Source organism: Pelodiscus sinensis, unplaced genomic scaffold (assembly GCF_049634645.1).
Source record: "Pelodiscus sinensis isolate JC-2024 unplaced genomic scaffold, ASM4963464v1 ctg139, whole genome shotgun sequence".
NCBI classification, from domain to species: Eukaryota; Metazoa; Chordata; order Testudines; family Trionychidae; genus Pelodiscus; species Pelodiscus sinensis.
This window is the reverse complement of record NW_027465989.1, coordinates 136,582-154,431: the sequence shown is the minus strand read 5'-3', so window position 1 is coordinate 154,431 and position 17,850 is coordinate 136,582. Positions and strand designations below refer to the sequence as shown.

At 65.2% G+C, this 17,850-nt stretch overlaps 1 protein-coding gene across 5 annotated transcripts in view; it reads left to right on the top strand.

The window, feature by feature from the left end:
* RABEP2 (rabaptin, RAB GTPase binding effector protein 2) overlaps nucleotides 1–17,850 on the top strand; it is a 42,617-nt gene that overhangs the window by 6,252 nt on the left and 18,515 nt on the right. For all 5 annotated transcript variants that reach the window (XM_075917744.1, XM_075917742.1, XM_075917741.1 and 2 more), the window contains exons 4-5: nucleotides 11,072–11,191; nucleotides 11,325–11,660. In XM_075917744.1, coding sequence (XP_075773859.1) covers nucleotides 11,072–11,191; nucleotides 11,325–11,660 — 456 coding nt within the window. The remainder of the gene's footprint in view (nucleotides 1–11,071; nucleotides 11,192–11,324; nucleotides 11,661–17,850) is intronic.

Genomic DNA, 17,850 nt, shown 5'->3' with positions numbered 1-17,850 from the left:
GGGCCTGGACAGAGACAGCCCAAAGCCTAACTTGCCATTGCTGTGGGCAAAAAGGCCACAAGAGGGCTCAGTGCACCAGGTCCCAGGACCGGGGACTATCCAGGGTTAACTGGCTGGGGCGGGAGGAAGGGCAGGCTGCCCCAGAGGCAGGGGCTGGCAGGCAAACCTCAGCTCAGAGAGAGGGGAAGGATGCTCAGTGCACCTCCCCTGGGAGGTCTGATTCTCAGGAGGCGGATTTCTCCGTGTACCGGGTGGGGGCAGGACGGCCCCTGCGGAGCGAGTGCCTCATACCCCTGGAGGTGGATGGTAGGAAGGTGACGGGCTTCTGGGACACGGGGGCGGAGGTGACTCTGGCCCGATCCGACATAGTGGCCCCGGAGCGGATGCTACCCCACACCCAGCTGACCCTGAAGGGCATAGACGGGTCCCCGTTTAAGGTGCCTGTAGCCAGGGTGCATCTGAAATGGGGGGCGAAGGAAGGCCTCAAGGAAGTGGGGGTGCACCCGCACTTGCCCACCGAGGTGCTGATGGGGAATGACCTAGAGGAGTGGCCCCATGAATCCCAGCGGGCTCTAGTCACTACCCGGAGCCAGAGCCACCGGGGGGCTGGCCACCTGGCTCCAGGGAAGGACTCCGGGCAGCGTCCTCAGGGTCCCATCCCAGTGAACACGGGGTCCAGCCAGGCTGGGACTCCGGACCTAGGCAAAGGTGGGGAACAGGTCCCGATCCCTGCCTCAGCAGCTGAATTCCAGGCTGAGGTGCAGGCAGACCCCTCCTTGCAGAGGCTGAGGGACCAGGCTGGCCTCCGGGCAGCTCAGCCCCGGGGGAGAGGTGGCCAGGAGAGATTCCTGCGGGAGCGTGGGCTCCTGTTCCGTGAGTGGCTCCCCCCCAGGAAGGCGAGGGCATGGGGTGTCCAGCGGCAGCTGGTCGTCCCCCGAAAGTATCGCCTCAAGCTGCTGTATTTGGCCCACGATGTCCCCGTTGGGGGCCACCGGGGGATCCGGAGCACCCGGCTGAAGCTGCTCCAGCACTTCTATTGGCCGGGAATCTTTACAGCCGTGCAGCGGTACTGCCGGTCCTGTGACTCCTGCCAGAGGGGCGGGAAGGCCCAAGACAGGAGGAAAGCGGCTTGGGGGTCTCTACCCCAGATAGACCCTCTGGGCTTGCTGAGAGAGTTATGGGAGGGGAAGACCTCCCTGGATGGAGCTTCGGGGGTGGAAGCCGCCCTGGTTGTCCAGAGAAGGCTCACTGGGCTCATGGCCCCGGCCCGAGAGACCCTGGCCAGAGGTCAAGGCCAGCGGAAGGGTGGGTGTGACCCCCGAGGACAGGCCTGCGCCAGTCGCCCTGGAGCGGGGCGGCGAGTGGACAGAGGGAAGCCAGCTCATGTGGGGCCTTGCCACGGCCGGCCTGAGTCAAGGGGAGCACCCATGCCCCCGGGGCGGGTTCCCACGCAGAGGACCCGAACTTCCCTAGGTCACGAGCGGAGTGACCCTGCTCAGTTCGCTCTCGGAGGGGGGAGAACTGTGACGTAGTGGGGGTACCTGGCTGGTTTCTATGCTGCTGGCTCTGGGGGAACCCCCACTGGCTGCCGTGGGTACCACGACCCAGCAAAACAGGATGAGTCACTATGCAAACCAGTGGCCAGACACCCCCCATGGAGAGGAACAAAGGAAGGTGGATGCTGCCTTGGCTGGGGGGCAGGGCTGGAAGTGGGGGAGTTGGTTGCTGGCTGTCGGAGGGCATGGAGGAGAGCCTAGGAGAAGGGGCTGGAGTTTAGGGGCCCAGTCTCCCCCATCACCAAGGGGGCCTGAGGCATCCTAGCCCAGTTCCTGTGACCAGATTACATCTGTGCTGCGCTGTGCTGGAGGAGCAATAAACCACCCTCAATTCCACTGGCTGGTGCAGTCTGTTTGTGCCATTTCGGGGTGCAGGAGACGGGGAACCCCCAACGCGCCGTCACAGGGGCCAAGGTCTTTGTGGACAGAGGCTGCTCCGTGGCACGCAGAGGCAGCAACGTGGGATGGTAGCAGCCCCGGTCTGCAGGGGGCCCAAGGTCTTTGTGGACAGAGGCTGCTCCGTGGCACGCAGAGGCAGCAACGTGGGACGGTAGCAGCCCCGGTCTGCAGGGGGCCCAAGGTCTTCGTGGACAGAGGCTGCTCTGTGGCACGCAGAGGCAGCAACGTGGGACGGTAGCAGCCCCGGTCTGCAGGGGGCCCAAGGTCTTCGTGGACAGAGGCTGCTCCGTGGCACGCAGAGGCAGCAACGTGGGACGGTAGCAGCCCCGGTCTGCACGGGGCCCAAGGTCTTTGTGGATAGAGGTTGCTCCGTGGCACGCAGAGGCAGCAACGTGGGACGGTAGCAGCCCCGGTCTGCACGGGGCCCAAGGTCTTTGTGGATAGAGGTTGCTCCGTGGCACGCAGAGGCAGCAACGTGGGACGGTAGCAGCCCCTGTCTGTAGGGGGCCAAGGTCTTTGTGGATAGAGGCTGCTCTGTGGCACGCAGAGGCAGCAACGTGGGACGGTAGCAGCCCCTGTCTGTAGGGGGCCAAGGTCTTTGTGGACAGAGGCTGCTCCGTGGCACGCAGAGGCAGCAACGTGGGACGGTAGCAGCCCCTGTCTGTAGGGGGCCAAGGTCTTTGTGGATAGAGGCTGCTCTGTGGCACGCAGAGGCAGCAACGTGGGACGGTAGCAGCGCCTGTCTGTAGGGGGCCAAGGTCTTTGTGGACAGAGGCTGCTCCGTGGCACGCAGAGGCAGCAACGTGGGATGGTAGCAGCCCCGGTCTGCAGGGGGCCCAAGGTCTTTGTGGACAGAGGCTGCTCCGTGGCACGCAGAGGCAGCAACGTGGGATGGTAGCAGCCCCGGTCTGCAGGGGGCCCAAGGTCTTCGTGGACAGAGGCTGCTCCGTGGCACGCAGAGGCAGCAACGTGGGATGGTAGCAGCCCCGGTCTGCAGGGGGCCCAAGGTCTTTGTGGACAGAGGCTGCTCCGTGGCACGCAGAGGCAGCAACGTGGGATGGTAGCAGCCCCGGTCTGCAGGGGGCCCAAGGTCTTTGTGGACAGAGGCTGCTCCGTGGCACGCAGAGGCAGCAACGTGGAATGGTAGCAGCCCCGGTCTGCAGGGGGCCCAAGGTCTTTGTGGACAGAGGCTGCTCTGTGGCACGCAGAGGCAGCAACGTGGGACGGTAGCAGCCCCTGTCTGCAGGGGGCCCAAGGTCTTCGTGGACAGAGGCTGCTCCGTGGCACGCAGAGGCAGCAGCACAGGCAAGGAGTGGGGCCAGGAGCCAGGAACGCATGGGGGGAGCAATCTAGAAACTAGCTGCTAAGAATTGTGGGCACAGGATTACTCACATAAGCAATGTCTTCATCCCAAGAGAAGGTGGATGTGGGTCCCTCACTCCCCAGATCCAGCAAGACGCTGTGCAGAGTGGGAGGGCCGAAGGTCCTATGTGGTCAGTAGCTGGTGTCGCTCAGGGAGAGATTGGGGGTCGCTGCGGAGCAGCGTGTGGGGGCAGCCACAGCCAGACTGGGCAGCTGTGCTGGCAATCGCTAGGGAGGGTCAGAGGATGGGACGGAAAATCCCATCTTGTCTCTGAACTCATTCCTGGCGTGTCCCTCCCTCGAACCCTGCAGCAGGCTGGGCACCCATCTCCGGCCAGAATGGCACAGAAAGGGGTCTGGGTGTGCATGGCGCCTGTGCGAGGAGCACTTGCAGCTGGGGCCGGTCGGCCTGTGAGAGAATAAGGGGACACACAAGAGAGGTCCGGAAGGAGCCATGAGGCTCAGAGGCCGCAGGCTGAAGTCAGGTGGCAGGAAGGGTCTAGGGGCTCCTGGCCAGGGGGAGGCCTGGTGGAGCTGCAGGACGCAGAGCCGAGCTTGCTCCTCGCTCGCAGCCGAGTGCGACACTTGCTCTTCCACAAGTGAGCACCTCGGCCGTGGCTCGCGCGGCTGGGGAGCTGCTGCTTTCGCCAGCTGGCGCGAGCGACAGAAGGCCAGGGCCAGAGCGCGGCTCCGATTCCCCGGGGTGCCAAGGAGAGCAGGGGTAACAGCTCAGTGCTGCCTGGCTCCGCTCGCGCTCTGCTTCCGGGCCGGGCCGGGGCAGCCCTGCGTGTGGGTGTCCCCTGTATGCCAGATGCTGGGACGGACAAGGCGTGATCGCCTGCTCTGTGCCCTCCCTCTGGGGCACTGGGCGCCGGCTGCTTTGGACAGCAGGACGCTGGACTGATGGGCCTTTGGACTGACCGTGCCTGGCCACTCGGATGCCACAGGAGGACTCCGAGCGGCTGGGGGGCCCAGGCTTGCAGGGCAGGCAGAGGGCACTGGGGTCCTAGCTCACTCTGTCCCCACAGGCGCAGGAGGACTCCGAGCGGCTGGGGGGCCCAGGCTTGCAGGGCAGGCAGAGGGCACTGGGGTCCTGGCTCACTCTGTCCCCACAGGCACAGGAGGACTCCGAGCGGCTGGGGGGCCCAGGCTTGCAGGGCAGGCAGAGGGCACTGGGGTCCTGGCTCACACTGTCCCCACAGGCGCAGGAGGACTCCGAGCGGCTGGGGGGCCCAGGCTTGCAGGGCAGGCAGAGGGCACTGGGGTCCTGGCTCACTCTGTCCCCACAGGCACAGGAGGACTCTGTTCGGCTGGGGGGCCCAGGCTTGCAGGGCAGGCCGAGGGCACTGGGGTCCTGGCTCACTCTGTCCCCACAGGCACAGGAGGACTCCGAGCGGCTGGGGGGCCCAGGCTTGCAGGGTAGGCCGAGGGCACTGGGGTCCTGGCTCACTCTGTCCCCACAGGCATAGGAGGACTCCGAGCGGCTGGGGGGCCCAGGCTTGCAGGGCAGGCAGAGGGCACTGGGGTCCTGGCTCACACTGTCCCCACAGGCGCAGGAGGACTCCGAGCGGCTGGGGGGCCCAGGCTTGCAGGGTAGGCCGAGGGCACTGGGGTCCTGGCTCACTCTGTCCCCACAGGCGCAGGAGGACTCCGTTCGGCGGGGGGGCCCAGGCTTGCAGGGCAGGCAGAGGGCACTGGGGTCCTGGCTCACACTGTCCCCACAGGCGCAGGAGGACTCCGAGCGGCTGGGGGGCCCAGGCTTGCAGGGCAGGCAGAGGGCACTGGGGTCCTGGCTCACTCTGTCCCCACAGGCGCAGGAGGACTCCGAGCGGCTGGGGGGCCCAGGCTTGCAGGGTAGGCCGAGGGCACTGGGGTCCTGGCTCACTCTGTCCCCACAGGCACAGGAGGACTCCGAGCGGCTGGGGGGCCCAGGCTTGCAGGGCAGGCAGAGGGCACTGGGGTCCTGGCTCACTCTGTCCCCACAGGCGCAGGAGGACTCCGAGCGGCTGGGGGGCCCAGGCTTGCAGGGTAGGCCGAGGGCACTGGGGTCCTGGCTCACTCTGTCCCCACAGGCGCAGGAGGACTCCGTTCGGCTGGGGGGCCCAGTCTTGCAGGGCAGGCCGAGGGCACTGGGGTCCTAGCTCACTCTGTCCCCACAGGCGCAGGAGGACTCCGAGCGGCAGGGGGGCCCAGGCTTGCAGGGCAGGCAGAGGGCACTGGGGTCCTGGCTCACACTGTCCCCACAGGCGCAGGAGGACTCCGAGCGGCTGGGGGGCCCAGGCTTGCAGGACAGGCAGAGGGCACTGGGGTCCTGGCTCACTCTGTCCCCACAGGCGCAGGAGGACTCCGAGCGGCGGGGGGGCCCAGGCTTGCAGGGCAGGCCGAGGGCACTGGGGTCCTGGCTCACTCTGTCCCCACAGGCGCAGGAGGACTCCGAGCGGCTGGGGGGCCCAGGCTTGCAGGGTAGGCCGAGGGCACTGGGGTCCTGGCTCACTCTGTCCCCACAGGCACAGGAGGACTCCGAGCGGCTGGGGGGCCCAGGCTTGCAGGGCAGGCAGAGGGCACTGGGGTCCTGGCTCACACTGTCCCCACAGGCGCAGGAGGACTCCGAGCGGCTGGGGGGCCCAGGCTTGCAGGGTAGGCCGAGGGCACTGGGGTCCTGGCTCACTCTGTCCCCACAGGCGCAGGAGGACTCCGTTCGGCTGGGGGGCCCAGTCTTGCAGGGCAGGCCGAGGGCACTGGGGTCCTAGCTCACTCTGTCCCCACAGGCGCAGGAGGACTCCGAGCGGCGGGGGGGCCCAGGCTTGCAGGGCAGGCCGAGGGCACTGGGGTCCTGGCTCACTCTGTCCCCACAGGCGCAGGAGGACTCCGAGCGGCGGGGGGGCCCAGGCTTGCAGGGCAGGCAGAGGGCACTGGGGTCCTAGCTCACTCTGTCCCCACAGGCGCAGGAGGACTCCGAGCGGCGGGGGGGCCCAGGCTTGCAGGGCAGGCCGAGGGCACTGGGGTCCTGGCTCACTCTGTCCCCACAGGCGCAGGAGGACTCCGAGCGGCTGGGGGGCCCAGGCTTGCAGGGCAGGCCGAGGGCACTGGGGTCCTGGCTCACTCTGTCCCCACAGGCGCAGGAGGACTCCGAGCAGCTGGGGGCCCAGGCTTGCAGGGCAGGCAGAGGGCACTGGGGTCCTGGCTCACTCTGTCCCCACAGGCGCAGGAGGACTCCGAGCGGCGGGGGGGCCCAGGCTTGCAGGGCAGGCCGAGGGCACTGGGGTCCTGGCTCACTCTGTCCCCACAGGCGCAGGAGGACTCCGAGCGGCGGGGGGGCCCAGGCTTGCAGGGCAGGCCGAGGGCACTGGGGTCCTGGCTCACTCTGTCCCCACAGGCGCAGGAGGACTCCGTTCGGCTGGGGGGCCCAGGCTTGCAGGGCAGGCAGAGGGCACTGGGGTCCTGGCTCACTCTGTCCCCACAGGCGCAGGAGGACTCCGAGCGGCTGGGGGGCCCAGGCTTGCAGGGCAGGCAGAGGGCACTGGGGTCCTGGCTCACTCTGTCCCCACAGGCGCAGGAGGACTCCGAGCGGCTGGGGGGCCCAGGCTTGCAGGGCAGGCAGAGGGCACTGGGGTCCTGGCTCACTCTGTCCCCACAGGCGCAGGAGGACTCTGTTCGGCTGGGGGGCCCAGTCTTGCAGGGCAGGCCGAGGGCACTGGGGTCCTGGCTCACTCTGTCCCCACAGGCGCAGGAGGACTCCGAGCGGCTGGGGGGCCCAGGCTTGCAGGGCAGGCAGAGGGCACTGGGGTCCTGGCTCACTCTGTCCCCACAGGCGCAGGAGGACTCCGAGCGGCGGGGGGGCCCAGGCTTGCAGGGCAGGCAGAGGGCACTGGGGTCCTGGCTCACACTGTCCCCACAGGCGCAGGAGGACTCCGAGCGGCTGGGGGGCCCAGGCTTGCAGGGCAGGCAGAGGGCACTGGGGTCCTGGCTCACACTGTCCCCACAGGCGCAGGAGGACTCTGTTCGGCTGGGGGGCCCAGGCTTGCAGGGCAGGCCGAGGGCACTGGGGTCCTGGCTCACTCTGTCCCCACAGGCGCAGGAGGACTCCGTTCGGCGGGGGGGGCCCAGGCTTGCAGGGCAGGCAGAGGGCACTGGGGTCCTGGCTCACTCTGTCCCCACAGGCGCAGGAGGACTCCGAGCGGCGGGGGGGCCCAGGCTTGCAGGGCAGGCCGAGGGCACTGGGGTCCTGGCTCACTCTGTCCCCACAGGCGCAGGAGGACTCCGAGCGGCGGGGGGGCCCAGGCTTGCAGGGCAGGCAGAGGGCACTGGGGTCCTGGCTCACTCTGTCCCCACAGGCGCAGGAGGACTCCGTTCGGCGGGGGGGCCCAGGCTTGCAGGGCAGGCCGAGGGCACTGGGGTCCTGGCTCACTCTGTCCCCACAGGCGCAGGAGGACTCCGAGCGGCGGGGGGGCCCAGGCTTGCAGGGCAGGCCGAGGGCACTGGGGTCCTGGCTCACTCTGTCCCCACAGGCGCAGGAGGACTCCGTTCGGCTGGGGGGCCCAGGCTTGCAGGGCAGGCAGAGGGCACTGGGGTCCTGGCTCACTCTGTCCCCACAGGCGCAGGAGGACTCCGAGCGGCTGGGGGGCCCAGGCTTGCAGGGCAGGCAGAGGGCACTGGGGTCCTGGCTCACTCTGTCCCCACAGGCGCAGGAGGACTCCGAGCGGCTGGGGGGCCCAGGCTTGCAGGGCAGGCAGAGGGCACTGGGGTCCTGGCTCACTCTGTCCCCACAGGCGCAGGAGGACTCCGTTCGGCTGGGGGGCCCAGGCTTGCAGGGCAGGCCGAGGGCACTGGGGTCCTGGCTCACTCTGTCCCCACAGGCGCAGGAGGACTCCGAGCGGCGGGGGGGCCCAGGCTTGCAGGGCAGGCAGAGGGCACTGGGGTCCTGGCTCACTCTGTCCCCACAGGCGCAGGAGGACTCCGAGCGGCGGGGGGGCCCAGGCTTGCAGGGCAGGCAGAGGGCACTGGGGTCCTGGCTCACTCTGTCCCCACAGGCGCAGGAGGACTCCGAGCGGCGGGGGGGCCCAGGCTTGCAGGGCAGGCAGAGGGCACTGGGGTCCTGGCTCACTCTGTCCCCACAGGCGCAGGAGGACTCCGAGCGGCGGGGGGGCCCAGGCTTGCAGGGCAGGCCGAGGGCACTGGGGTCCTGGCTCACTCTGTCCCCACAGGCGCAGGAGGACTCCGTTCGGCGGGGGGGCCCAGGCTTGCAGGGCAGGCCGAGGGCACTGGGGTCCTGGCTCACTCTGTCCCCACAGGCGCAGGAGGACTCCGAGCGGCGGGGGGGCCCAGGCTTGCAGGGCAGGCAGAGGGCACTGGGGTCCTGGCTCACTCTGTCCCCACAGGCGCAGGAGGACTCCGAGCGGCGGGGGGGCCCAGGCTTGCAGGGCAGGCAGAGGGCACTGGGGTCCTGGCTCACTCTGTCCCCACAGGCGCAGGAGGACTCCGAGCGGCTGGGGGGCCCAGGCTTGCAGGGCAGGCAGAGGGCACTGGGGTCCTGGCTCACTCTGTCCCCACAGGCGCAGGAGGACTCCGAGCGGCTGGGGGGCCCAGGCTTGCAGGGCAGGCTGGGGGGCCCAGGCTTGCAGGGCAGGCCGAGGGCACTGGGGTCCTGGCTCACTCTGTCCCCACAGGCGCAGGAGGACTCCGAGTGGCTGGGGGGCCCAGGCTTGCAGGGCAGGCAGAGGGCACTGGGGTCCTGGCTCACTCTGTCCCCACAGGCGCAGGAGGACTCCGAGCAGCTGGGGGGCCCAGGCTTGCAGGGCAGGCAGAGGGCACTGGGGTCCTGGCTCACTCTGTCCCCACAGGCGCAGGAGGACTCCGAGCGGCGGGGGGGCCCAGGCTTGCAGGGCAGGCCGAGGGCACTGGGGTCCTGGCTCACTCTGTCCCCACAGGCGCAGGAGGACTCCGTTCGGCTGGGGGGCCCAGGCTTGCAGGGCAGGCAGAGGGCACTGGGGTCCTGGCTCACTCTGTCCCCACAGGCGCAGGAGGACTCCGAGCGGCTGGGGGGCCCAGGCTTGCAGGGCAGGCAGAGGGCACTGGGGTCCTGGCTCACTCTGTCCCCACAGGCGCAGGAGGACTCCGAGCGGCTGGGGGGCCCAGGCTTGCAGGGCAGGCCGAGGGCACTGGGGTCCTGGCTCACTCTGTCCCCACAGGCGCAGGAGGACTCCGAGCGGCTGGGGGGCCCAGGCTTGCAGGGCAGGCAGAGGGCACTGGGGTCCTGGCTCACTCTGTCCCCACAGGCGCAGGAGGACTCCGTTCGGCGGGGGGGCCCAGGCTTGCAGGGCAGGCAGAGGGCACTGGGGTCCTGGCTCACTCTGTCCCCACAGGCGCAGGAGGACTCCGTTCGGCGGGGGGGCCCAGTCTTGCAGGGCAGGCCGAGGGCACTGGGGTCCTGGCTCACTCTGTCCCCACAGGCACAGGAGGACTCCGAGCGGCGGGGGGGCCCAGGCTTGCAGGGCAGGCCGAGGGCACTGGGGTCCTGGCTCACTCTGTCCCCACAGGCGCAGGAGGACTCCGAGCGGCTGGGGGGCCCAGGCTTGCAGGGCAGGCAGAGGGCACTGGGGTCCTGGCTCACTCTGTCCCCACAGGCGCAGGAGGACTCCGAGCGGCTGGGGGGCCCAGGCTTGCAGGGCAGGCAGAGGGCACTGGGGTCCTGGCTCACTCTGTCCCCACAGGCGCAGGAGGACTCCGTTCGGCTGGGGGGCCCAGGCTTGCAGGGCAGGCCGAGGGCACTGGGGTCCTGGCTCACTCTGTCCCCACAGGCGCAGGAGGACTCCGAGCGGCGGGGGGGCCCAGGCTTGCAGGGCAGGCAGAGGGCACTGGGGTCCTGGCTCACTCTGTCCCCACAGGCGCAGGAGGACTCCGAGCGGCGGGGGGGCCCAGGCTTGCAGGGCAGGCAGAGGGCACTGGGGTCCTGGCTCACTCTGTCCCCACAGGCGCAGGAGGACTCCGTTCGGCTGGGGGGCCCAGGCTTGCAGGGCAGGCCGAGGGCACTGGGGTCCTGGCTCACTCTGTCCCCACAGGCGCAGGAGGACTCCGAGCGGCTGGGGGGCCCAGGCTTGCAGGGCAGGCCGAGGGCACTGGGGTCCTGGCTCACTCTGTCCCCACAGGCGCAGGAGGACTCCGAGCGGCTGGGGGGCCCAGGCTTGCAGGGCAGGCAGAGGGCACTGGGGTCCTGGCTCACTCTGTCCCCACAGGCGCAGGAGGACTTCGAGCGGCGGGGGGGCCCAGGCTTGCAGGGCAGGCAGAGGGCACTGGGGTCCTGGCTCACTCTGTCCCCACAGGCGCAGGAGGACTCCGAGCGGCGGGGGGGCCCAGGCTTGCAGGGCAGGCCGAGGGCACTGGGGTCCTGGCTCACTCTGTCCCCACAGGCGCAGGAGGACTCCGAGCGGCTGGGGGGCCCAGGCTTGCAGGGCAGGCCGAGGGCACTGGGGTCCTGGCTCACTCTGTCCCCACAGGCACAGGAGGACTCCGTTCGGCGGGGGGGCCCAGGCTTGCAGGGCAGGCAGAGGGCACTGGGGTCCTGGCTCACTCTGTCCCCACAGGCGCAGGAGGACCCCGAGCGGCTGGGGGGCCCAGGCTTGCAGGGCAGGCCGAGGGCACTGGGGTCCTGGCTCACTCTGTCCCCACAGGCGCAGGAGGACTCCGAGCGGCTGGGGGGCCCAGGCTTGCAGGGCAGGCCGAGGGCACTGGGGTCCTGGCTCACTCTGTCCCCACAGGCGCAGGAGGACTCCGAGCGGCTGCGCAGCATCGTGCTGCCCATGGAGGAGGAGATTGCCCAGCTCAAGAGCAAACTCTCACGGGCTGAGGACCTGATCCGGGGACTGCAGGGGCCTGAGGTGAGACGGGGAGCCCTGCAGGAGGCAGTGGGTGCTGGGGGCAGAGACCCGGGCCATGCAGGAGGTTGGGTGGGGTGGGTAGCTGATGTGGATGGACCAGGGGGTCCGACTGCCCCATGACTCCTTCCCCTAGGGCTCACTCTGCAGTTCGTCGGAGTCCCTGCTGTCTGATGTGGAGACCCCCAGCCAGGTGCCCCCTGCCCACCCTGGTGGGGAGGGGGACGAAGGCTTTGGGCCAGAAGGGGAGGAGGAACCAGGAGGGAGCCTGGCCTTTGCCCATGGCTGTGACAGCATCTCCATTGCGAGCTCCAGCACAGGCTCCCTGCGGCCCCGGCGCCGGCCCAGCCTGGAGCAGGAGGATACAGCCTCTCTGCTGTCCACCGGCACCCTGGTGCCTGAGAGCATCTACCTGCCACCCCCTGGCTTCCAGCTGGTGCCTGACAGAGAGTGGGCGCAGCTGCAGCTCGAGGTGAGACTGGGGAGTTGTGCCGAGAAGAAGCACAGGGGATTTGTCAGGGGCCAGGCAACACGCTGCGCTCGAGTGTAGAACGTGAAAAGCAGCGTGTACAGACACGCGCACGCAGACACAGGCACGTGGATGTGCAGGCAGATGCGGACATGCACGCGGACACCTGCACATGCAGGCATGCAGACACACGCACGCGGTCATGCAGGCGCACATGCAGGCACGCGGACACGCACGCGGACACCCGGACATGCAGACATGCACGTGGACACCCGGACACGCAGACACACACGTGAAAACCCGGACATGCAGGCGCACATGCAGGTACGCAGACATGCAGGCGCACATGCAGGCAGACAGACACATGTGGACACCCGGACATGCAGACGCACATTGTGACGGCGCGTTGGGGGTCCCCCGTCTCCTGCACCCCGAAATGGCACAAACAGACTGCACCAGCCAGTGGAATAGAGGAAGTTTATTGCCTCTCCAGGATATAGCCCAGCACAGATGGAATCTGGTCACAGAGCTGGGCTAGGATGCCTCAGGCCCCCTTGAGTTGGGGGAAGGCTGGGCCCCTAAACTCCAGCCCCTCTCCCTAGCCTGTCTCCTCCATGCTCACAGGCAGCCAGCAACCCACTAACCCTCTTCCAGCCCTGCCCCCCAGCCAGGGCAGCATTCCACCTTCCTTTGTTCCTCTCCATGGGGGGTGTCTGGCCACTGGTTTGCATAGTGACTCATCCTGTTTTGCTGGGTTGTGGTACCCACGGCAGCCAGTGGGGGTTACCCCAGAGCCAGCAGCATAGGAACCAGCCAGGTACCCCCACTACGTCACACACATATAGACACGCACACAGGCACGCAGACGCACATGCAGGCACACAGACATGCACGTGGACACCCGGACATGCAGGCGCACATGCAGGTACACAGACATGCAGGCAGACAGACACGTGGACACCTGGACATGCAGAGGCACATATAGACATGCACACAGGCACGCAGACGCACATGCAGGCACACAGACATGCACGTGGACACCCGGACATGCAGACGCACATGCAGGCACGCAGACACACATGCAGGTACGCAGACGTGCATGCGGACATGGAGATGCACATGCAGGCATGCAGACAAGCATGTGGACACGCAAACATGCAGATGCACATGCAGGCACGCAGGCACCCATACATGAAGACGCACATGCAGACACGCATGCAGACATGCAGAGTCACATGCAGGCACGCAGACATGCACGCAGACACCCGGACATGCAGATGCACATGCAGGCACACAGACACACCTGGACATGCAGACGCACGTGCAGGCACGCAGACACAGACAAGCAGAGGCAGACACGCATACAGACAAGCAGATGCGCAGACACATATGCAGACATGCACACGCAGGCACAGATACAGCCGCAGGCACACAAGCAGATGCAGAGATGCACGCACACAGGCACACAGAGATGCAGACAGGCATGCAGACATGCAGATGCAGATTTGCACACTCATGATGACGTAGGCACACAGATGTAGAGAGACAGACGCAGACGTGCACACACGCAGCTGTAGATACACATGCGGACATGCATGCACGCAGCTGTAGATACACACATGGACGTGCACGCACGTAGCTGTAGATACACATACAGACAAGTGGATGGGGACACAGATACACAGACAAGCAGACGCGGACGTGCACACAGCTGTAGGTACACAGATGCGGATGCAGATGTAGGTACACATGCAGACAAGTGGACGTGGATGCAGCTGTAGATACGGACATGGACGCAGCTGTAGATACACAGACAAGCAGACACAGACGCGCATGCAACTGTAGATACACAGACGCGGACGCAGATGTAGATACACGCAGACAAGTGGATGCAGATGTAGATACACACATGGATGTGCACGCAGCTGTAGATACACAGACAAGCATACGCAGATGTAGATACATACTCAGACAAGCGGACGCACACACAGCTGTAGATACACACGCGGATGCGCACACAGCTGTAGATACACACACGCAGACAAGCGGATGCGCATGCAGCTGTAGATACACACACAGACGCGGATGCAGATGTAGATACGCAGACAAGTGGACACGGATGCAGCTGTAGATATGGACGCAGACGCAGCTGTAGATACACACGCAGACAAGCAGACGCAGATGTAGATATACATGTGGATGTGCATGCAGCTGTTGATACACAGACGCGGACACAGATGTAGATACACACGCAGATGCAGATGTGCACTCAGCGGTAGATACACACAGATGCGGATGCAGATGTAGATACACACGCGGACGTGGACGCAGCAGTAGACACACACACAAGTGGATGCGGATGCGCACGCAGTTGTAGTTAGACACGCAGACAAACGGATATGCGTGCCCATGCAGGCATGTGGACATGCACGCAGACAGACGCTGCTGCCCACGCGCAGACGCACGAAGATGGGCACGCAGACACAGATACCAACGCACATGCAGAGACACGTGCCCCTGCAGATGATTGGCAGTTACTAATCTGTTGTGGCTCACCTCGATTGGCTGGCCAGTTAGCTTGAACAGGAGTGAGGAGCTGGGTTCTGTCAGGTGTGATTTGAGACTCCCAAGTTGCAGGGCTGACGGCAGAGTCCCAGGGCCAAGCCCCCCTTTCGATGCGCCTGTGCAGTTCCCAGAGGAGTCGCTGGGCCTTGCGGCGTCAGGCTCCGTGTCTCCAGGCTGTGCCCCACTCTTAGGATCTCTGCTTGTCTCCAAGGTGCGTCAGTGCTACTAACTCAGTTTTAGCATCCAGCACAAGGGATGCTTCCTGCGGATCTTCAGGGTTCCCACTGCACTGGTGGTGGCTGTCACACTTCTCCTGAGTAGCACAGGTGTGCTCCGCCCACACCAGTCTGCCTGCTGAGAATTCCCTGTTAAGCGCTGTCATGGAGTGTCGGGGGTCCCCACCCGCAGCCAGAGGGGACTCAGGCGGCAGGTAGAACAGAAGATTTGTTGGTTCCCAGGGACACAGCGCAGCAGAGGATCAGTGTGAGCTCGGGGGCCAGGAGCAGGAGCCTCATTCGTCTGGGGGCGGGCGGAAGGGGCTCATGGACCCTGAACTCCCCCTTTCCTGCTCCAAGCCTCATTTCTCATCCTAGCCCAGCCAAGACTGACTCTTCCCACAGGCCCTGTGCCGGGCCGGGTCTGGGCACCGCTCAGGGCGAATGGCTCTAAACCAGGGCTCCCTACAGCCCTCGACTGGAGACCTTCCACACAGGCCACACGCCAGTCCCACCGAGCGCTCCAGCTGCCAGTCCGGCCAGCAGGAAACCTCCTGAGCAAAACCCCTCGGCCACCCCAGCTCTCCCTGTGCCCCAGTCAGCCCCGGGCCTGCACACCGGTGAGGGGTTCTAGAACCCATCTCACCCCCCCCCCCCAATGGGTCCTCCCAGGCCCGGTTCCCGGTCAGTTTACACTTCAGATCTTACGCACACGAGCTCGCTGGGCCAGTCCTTTGGAATCTAAAGGGTTATTAATAAAAGAAAGAAAAGGTTGAGAGTAAGATTGTGAAGCAGAATACATTACATACATCAATTACCAAGTTCCTGACGCAGGCGCTCAGCAGAGATGTTGCAAACGGCCAGCTTAGAAGTCCCTGGTGTCCATCCTGTATCAGGACGGGTCAGCAATCCTTCGCGGCTCTGTCCCTCGCAAGGCTGCATCTGGGATCAGTAGCAAGATTGAAGACAAGATGGAGACGGAGTTTTAGATCTCTGGGGTCTCCCAAACTGGAGCTGGTCACATGATCAAGCGCCCTGTCTCTGTCTCACGTGCCAGGAGCCATGAGGCACTGGCCATTCTGCAGGTTTCCAGACGCATCCCTCAGGTGTGAATTGGCCACTCAGAGCCAGTGTCCATGCAGCAGTGCGAGGTAGCACAGCCAGTCACTGAACAAGCCTTCCTGACTACAGGCAGTCCAGGCCCATTGCTGTCTCAGCCAGAGAGCGTTCCCAGCACCAGCAGCGAGCCCATATGCATGACTCCACACACAGACATCGCACGCGCACGCGTAGCACACATAGAATCAGCAGAACAGAAGCTTTCGTTGGACACCTCCCATGGCCCCTCTGTACCGAATCGGGGGAAACGCCCCCCAGGCTGCACCAGGGATCTGTCTGCTCCCCTTCAAATCCAGTGACGTGACAGGCCAGACCCCCCAGCCTAGGGCAGACCTGCCTATCCTTTGTCCCCCCACCCAGCCAGGAGGAGTTCTCTCCTGTGTCTGGCCCAATACACACCTGGAGCGACTCATGCCCAGCCTCTACCCCTCATGCAGAGTGTGGGGGTGGTGCTGAACAGAGGTACCCGTACACACACACAGAGTGAATATACCGACACCCCCACTGCATCACAAGCGCCCTCTCACAGAGCTGGGGGTGGTGCTGAACAGAGGTACCCATACACACACACAGTGAATATACCGACACCCCCACTGCATCACAAGCGCCCTCTCACAGAGCTGGGGGTGGTGCTGAACAGAGGTACCCATACACACACACAGTGAATATACCAACACCCCCACTGCATCACAAGCGCCCTCTCACAGAGCTGGGGGTGGTGCTGAACAGAGGTACCCATACACACACACAGAGTGAATATACCGACACCCCCACTGCATCACAAGCGCCCTCTCACAGAGCTGGGGGTGGTGCTGAACAGGGGTACCCATACACACACACAGTGAATATACCGACACCCCCACTGCATCACAAGCGCCCTCTCACAGAGCTGGGGGTGGTGCTGAACAGAGGTACCCATACACACACACAGTGAATATACCAACACCCCCACTGCATCACAAGCGCCCTCTCACAGAGCTGGGGGTGGTGCTGAACAGAGGTACCCATACACACACACAGTGAATATACCGACACCCTGACTGCATCACAAGCGCCCTCTCACAGAGCTGGGGGTGGTGCTGAACAGAGGTACCCATACACACACACAGTGAATATACCGACACCCCCACTGCATCACAAGCGCCCTCTCACAGAGCTGGGGGTGGTGCTGAACAGAGGTACCCATACACACACAGTGAATATACCGACACCCCCACTGCATCACAAGCGCCCTCTCACAGAGCTGGGGGTGGTGCTGAACAGAGGTACCCATACACACACACAGAGTGAATATACCGACACCCCCACTGCATCACAAGCGCCCTCTCACAGAGCTGGGGGTGGTGCTGAACAGGGGTACCCATACACACACACACAGAGTGAATATATTGACACCCCCACTGCATCACAAGCGCCCTCTCACAGAGCTGGGGGTGGTGCTGAACAGGGGTACCCATACACACACACAGTGAATATACCGACACCCCCACTGCATCACAAGCGCCCTCTCACAGAGCTGGGGGTGGTGCTGAACAGGGGTACCCATACACACACACAGTGAATATACCGACACCCCCACTGCATCACAAGCGCCCTCTCACAGAGCTGGGGGTGGTGCTGAACAGGGGTACCCATACACACACACAGTGAATATACTGACACCCCCACTGCATCACAAGCGCCCTCTCACAGAGCTGGGGGTGGTGCTGAACAGGGGTACCCATACACACACACAGTGAATATACCAACACCCCCACTGCATCACAAGCGCCCTCTCACAGAGCTGGGGGTGGTGCTGAACAGGGGTACCCATACACACACACAGTGAATATACCGACACCCCCACTGCATCACAAGCGCCCTCACAGAGCTGGGGGTGGTGCTGAACAGGGGTACCCATACACACACACACACAGAGTGAATATACTGACACCCCCACTGCATCACAAGCGCCCTCTCACAGAGCTGGGGGTGGTGCTGAACAGGGGTACCCATACACACACACACTGAATATACCGACACCCTGACTGCATCACAAGCGCCCTCTCACAGAGCTGGGGGTGGTGCTGAACAGGGGTACCCATACACACACACACAGTGAATATACCGACACCCCCCACTGCATCACAAGCGCCCTCTCACAGAGCTGGGGGTGGTGCTGAACAGAGGTACCCGTACACACACACACAGTGAATATACCGACACCCTGACTGCATCACAAGCGCCCTCTCACAGAGCTGGGGGTGGTGCTGAACAGGGGTACCCATACACACACACACAGTGAATATACCGAC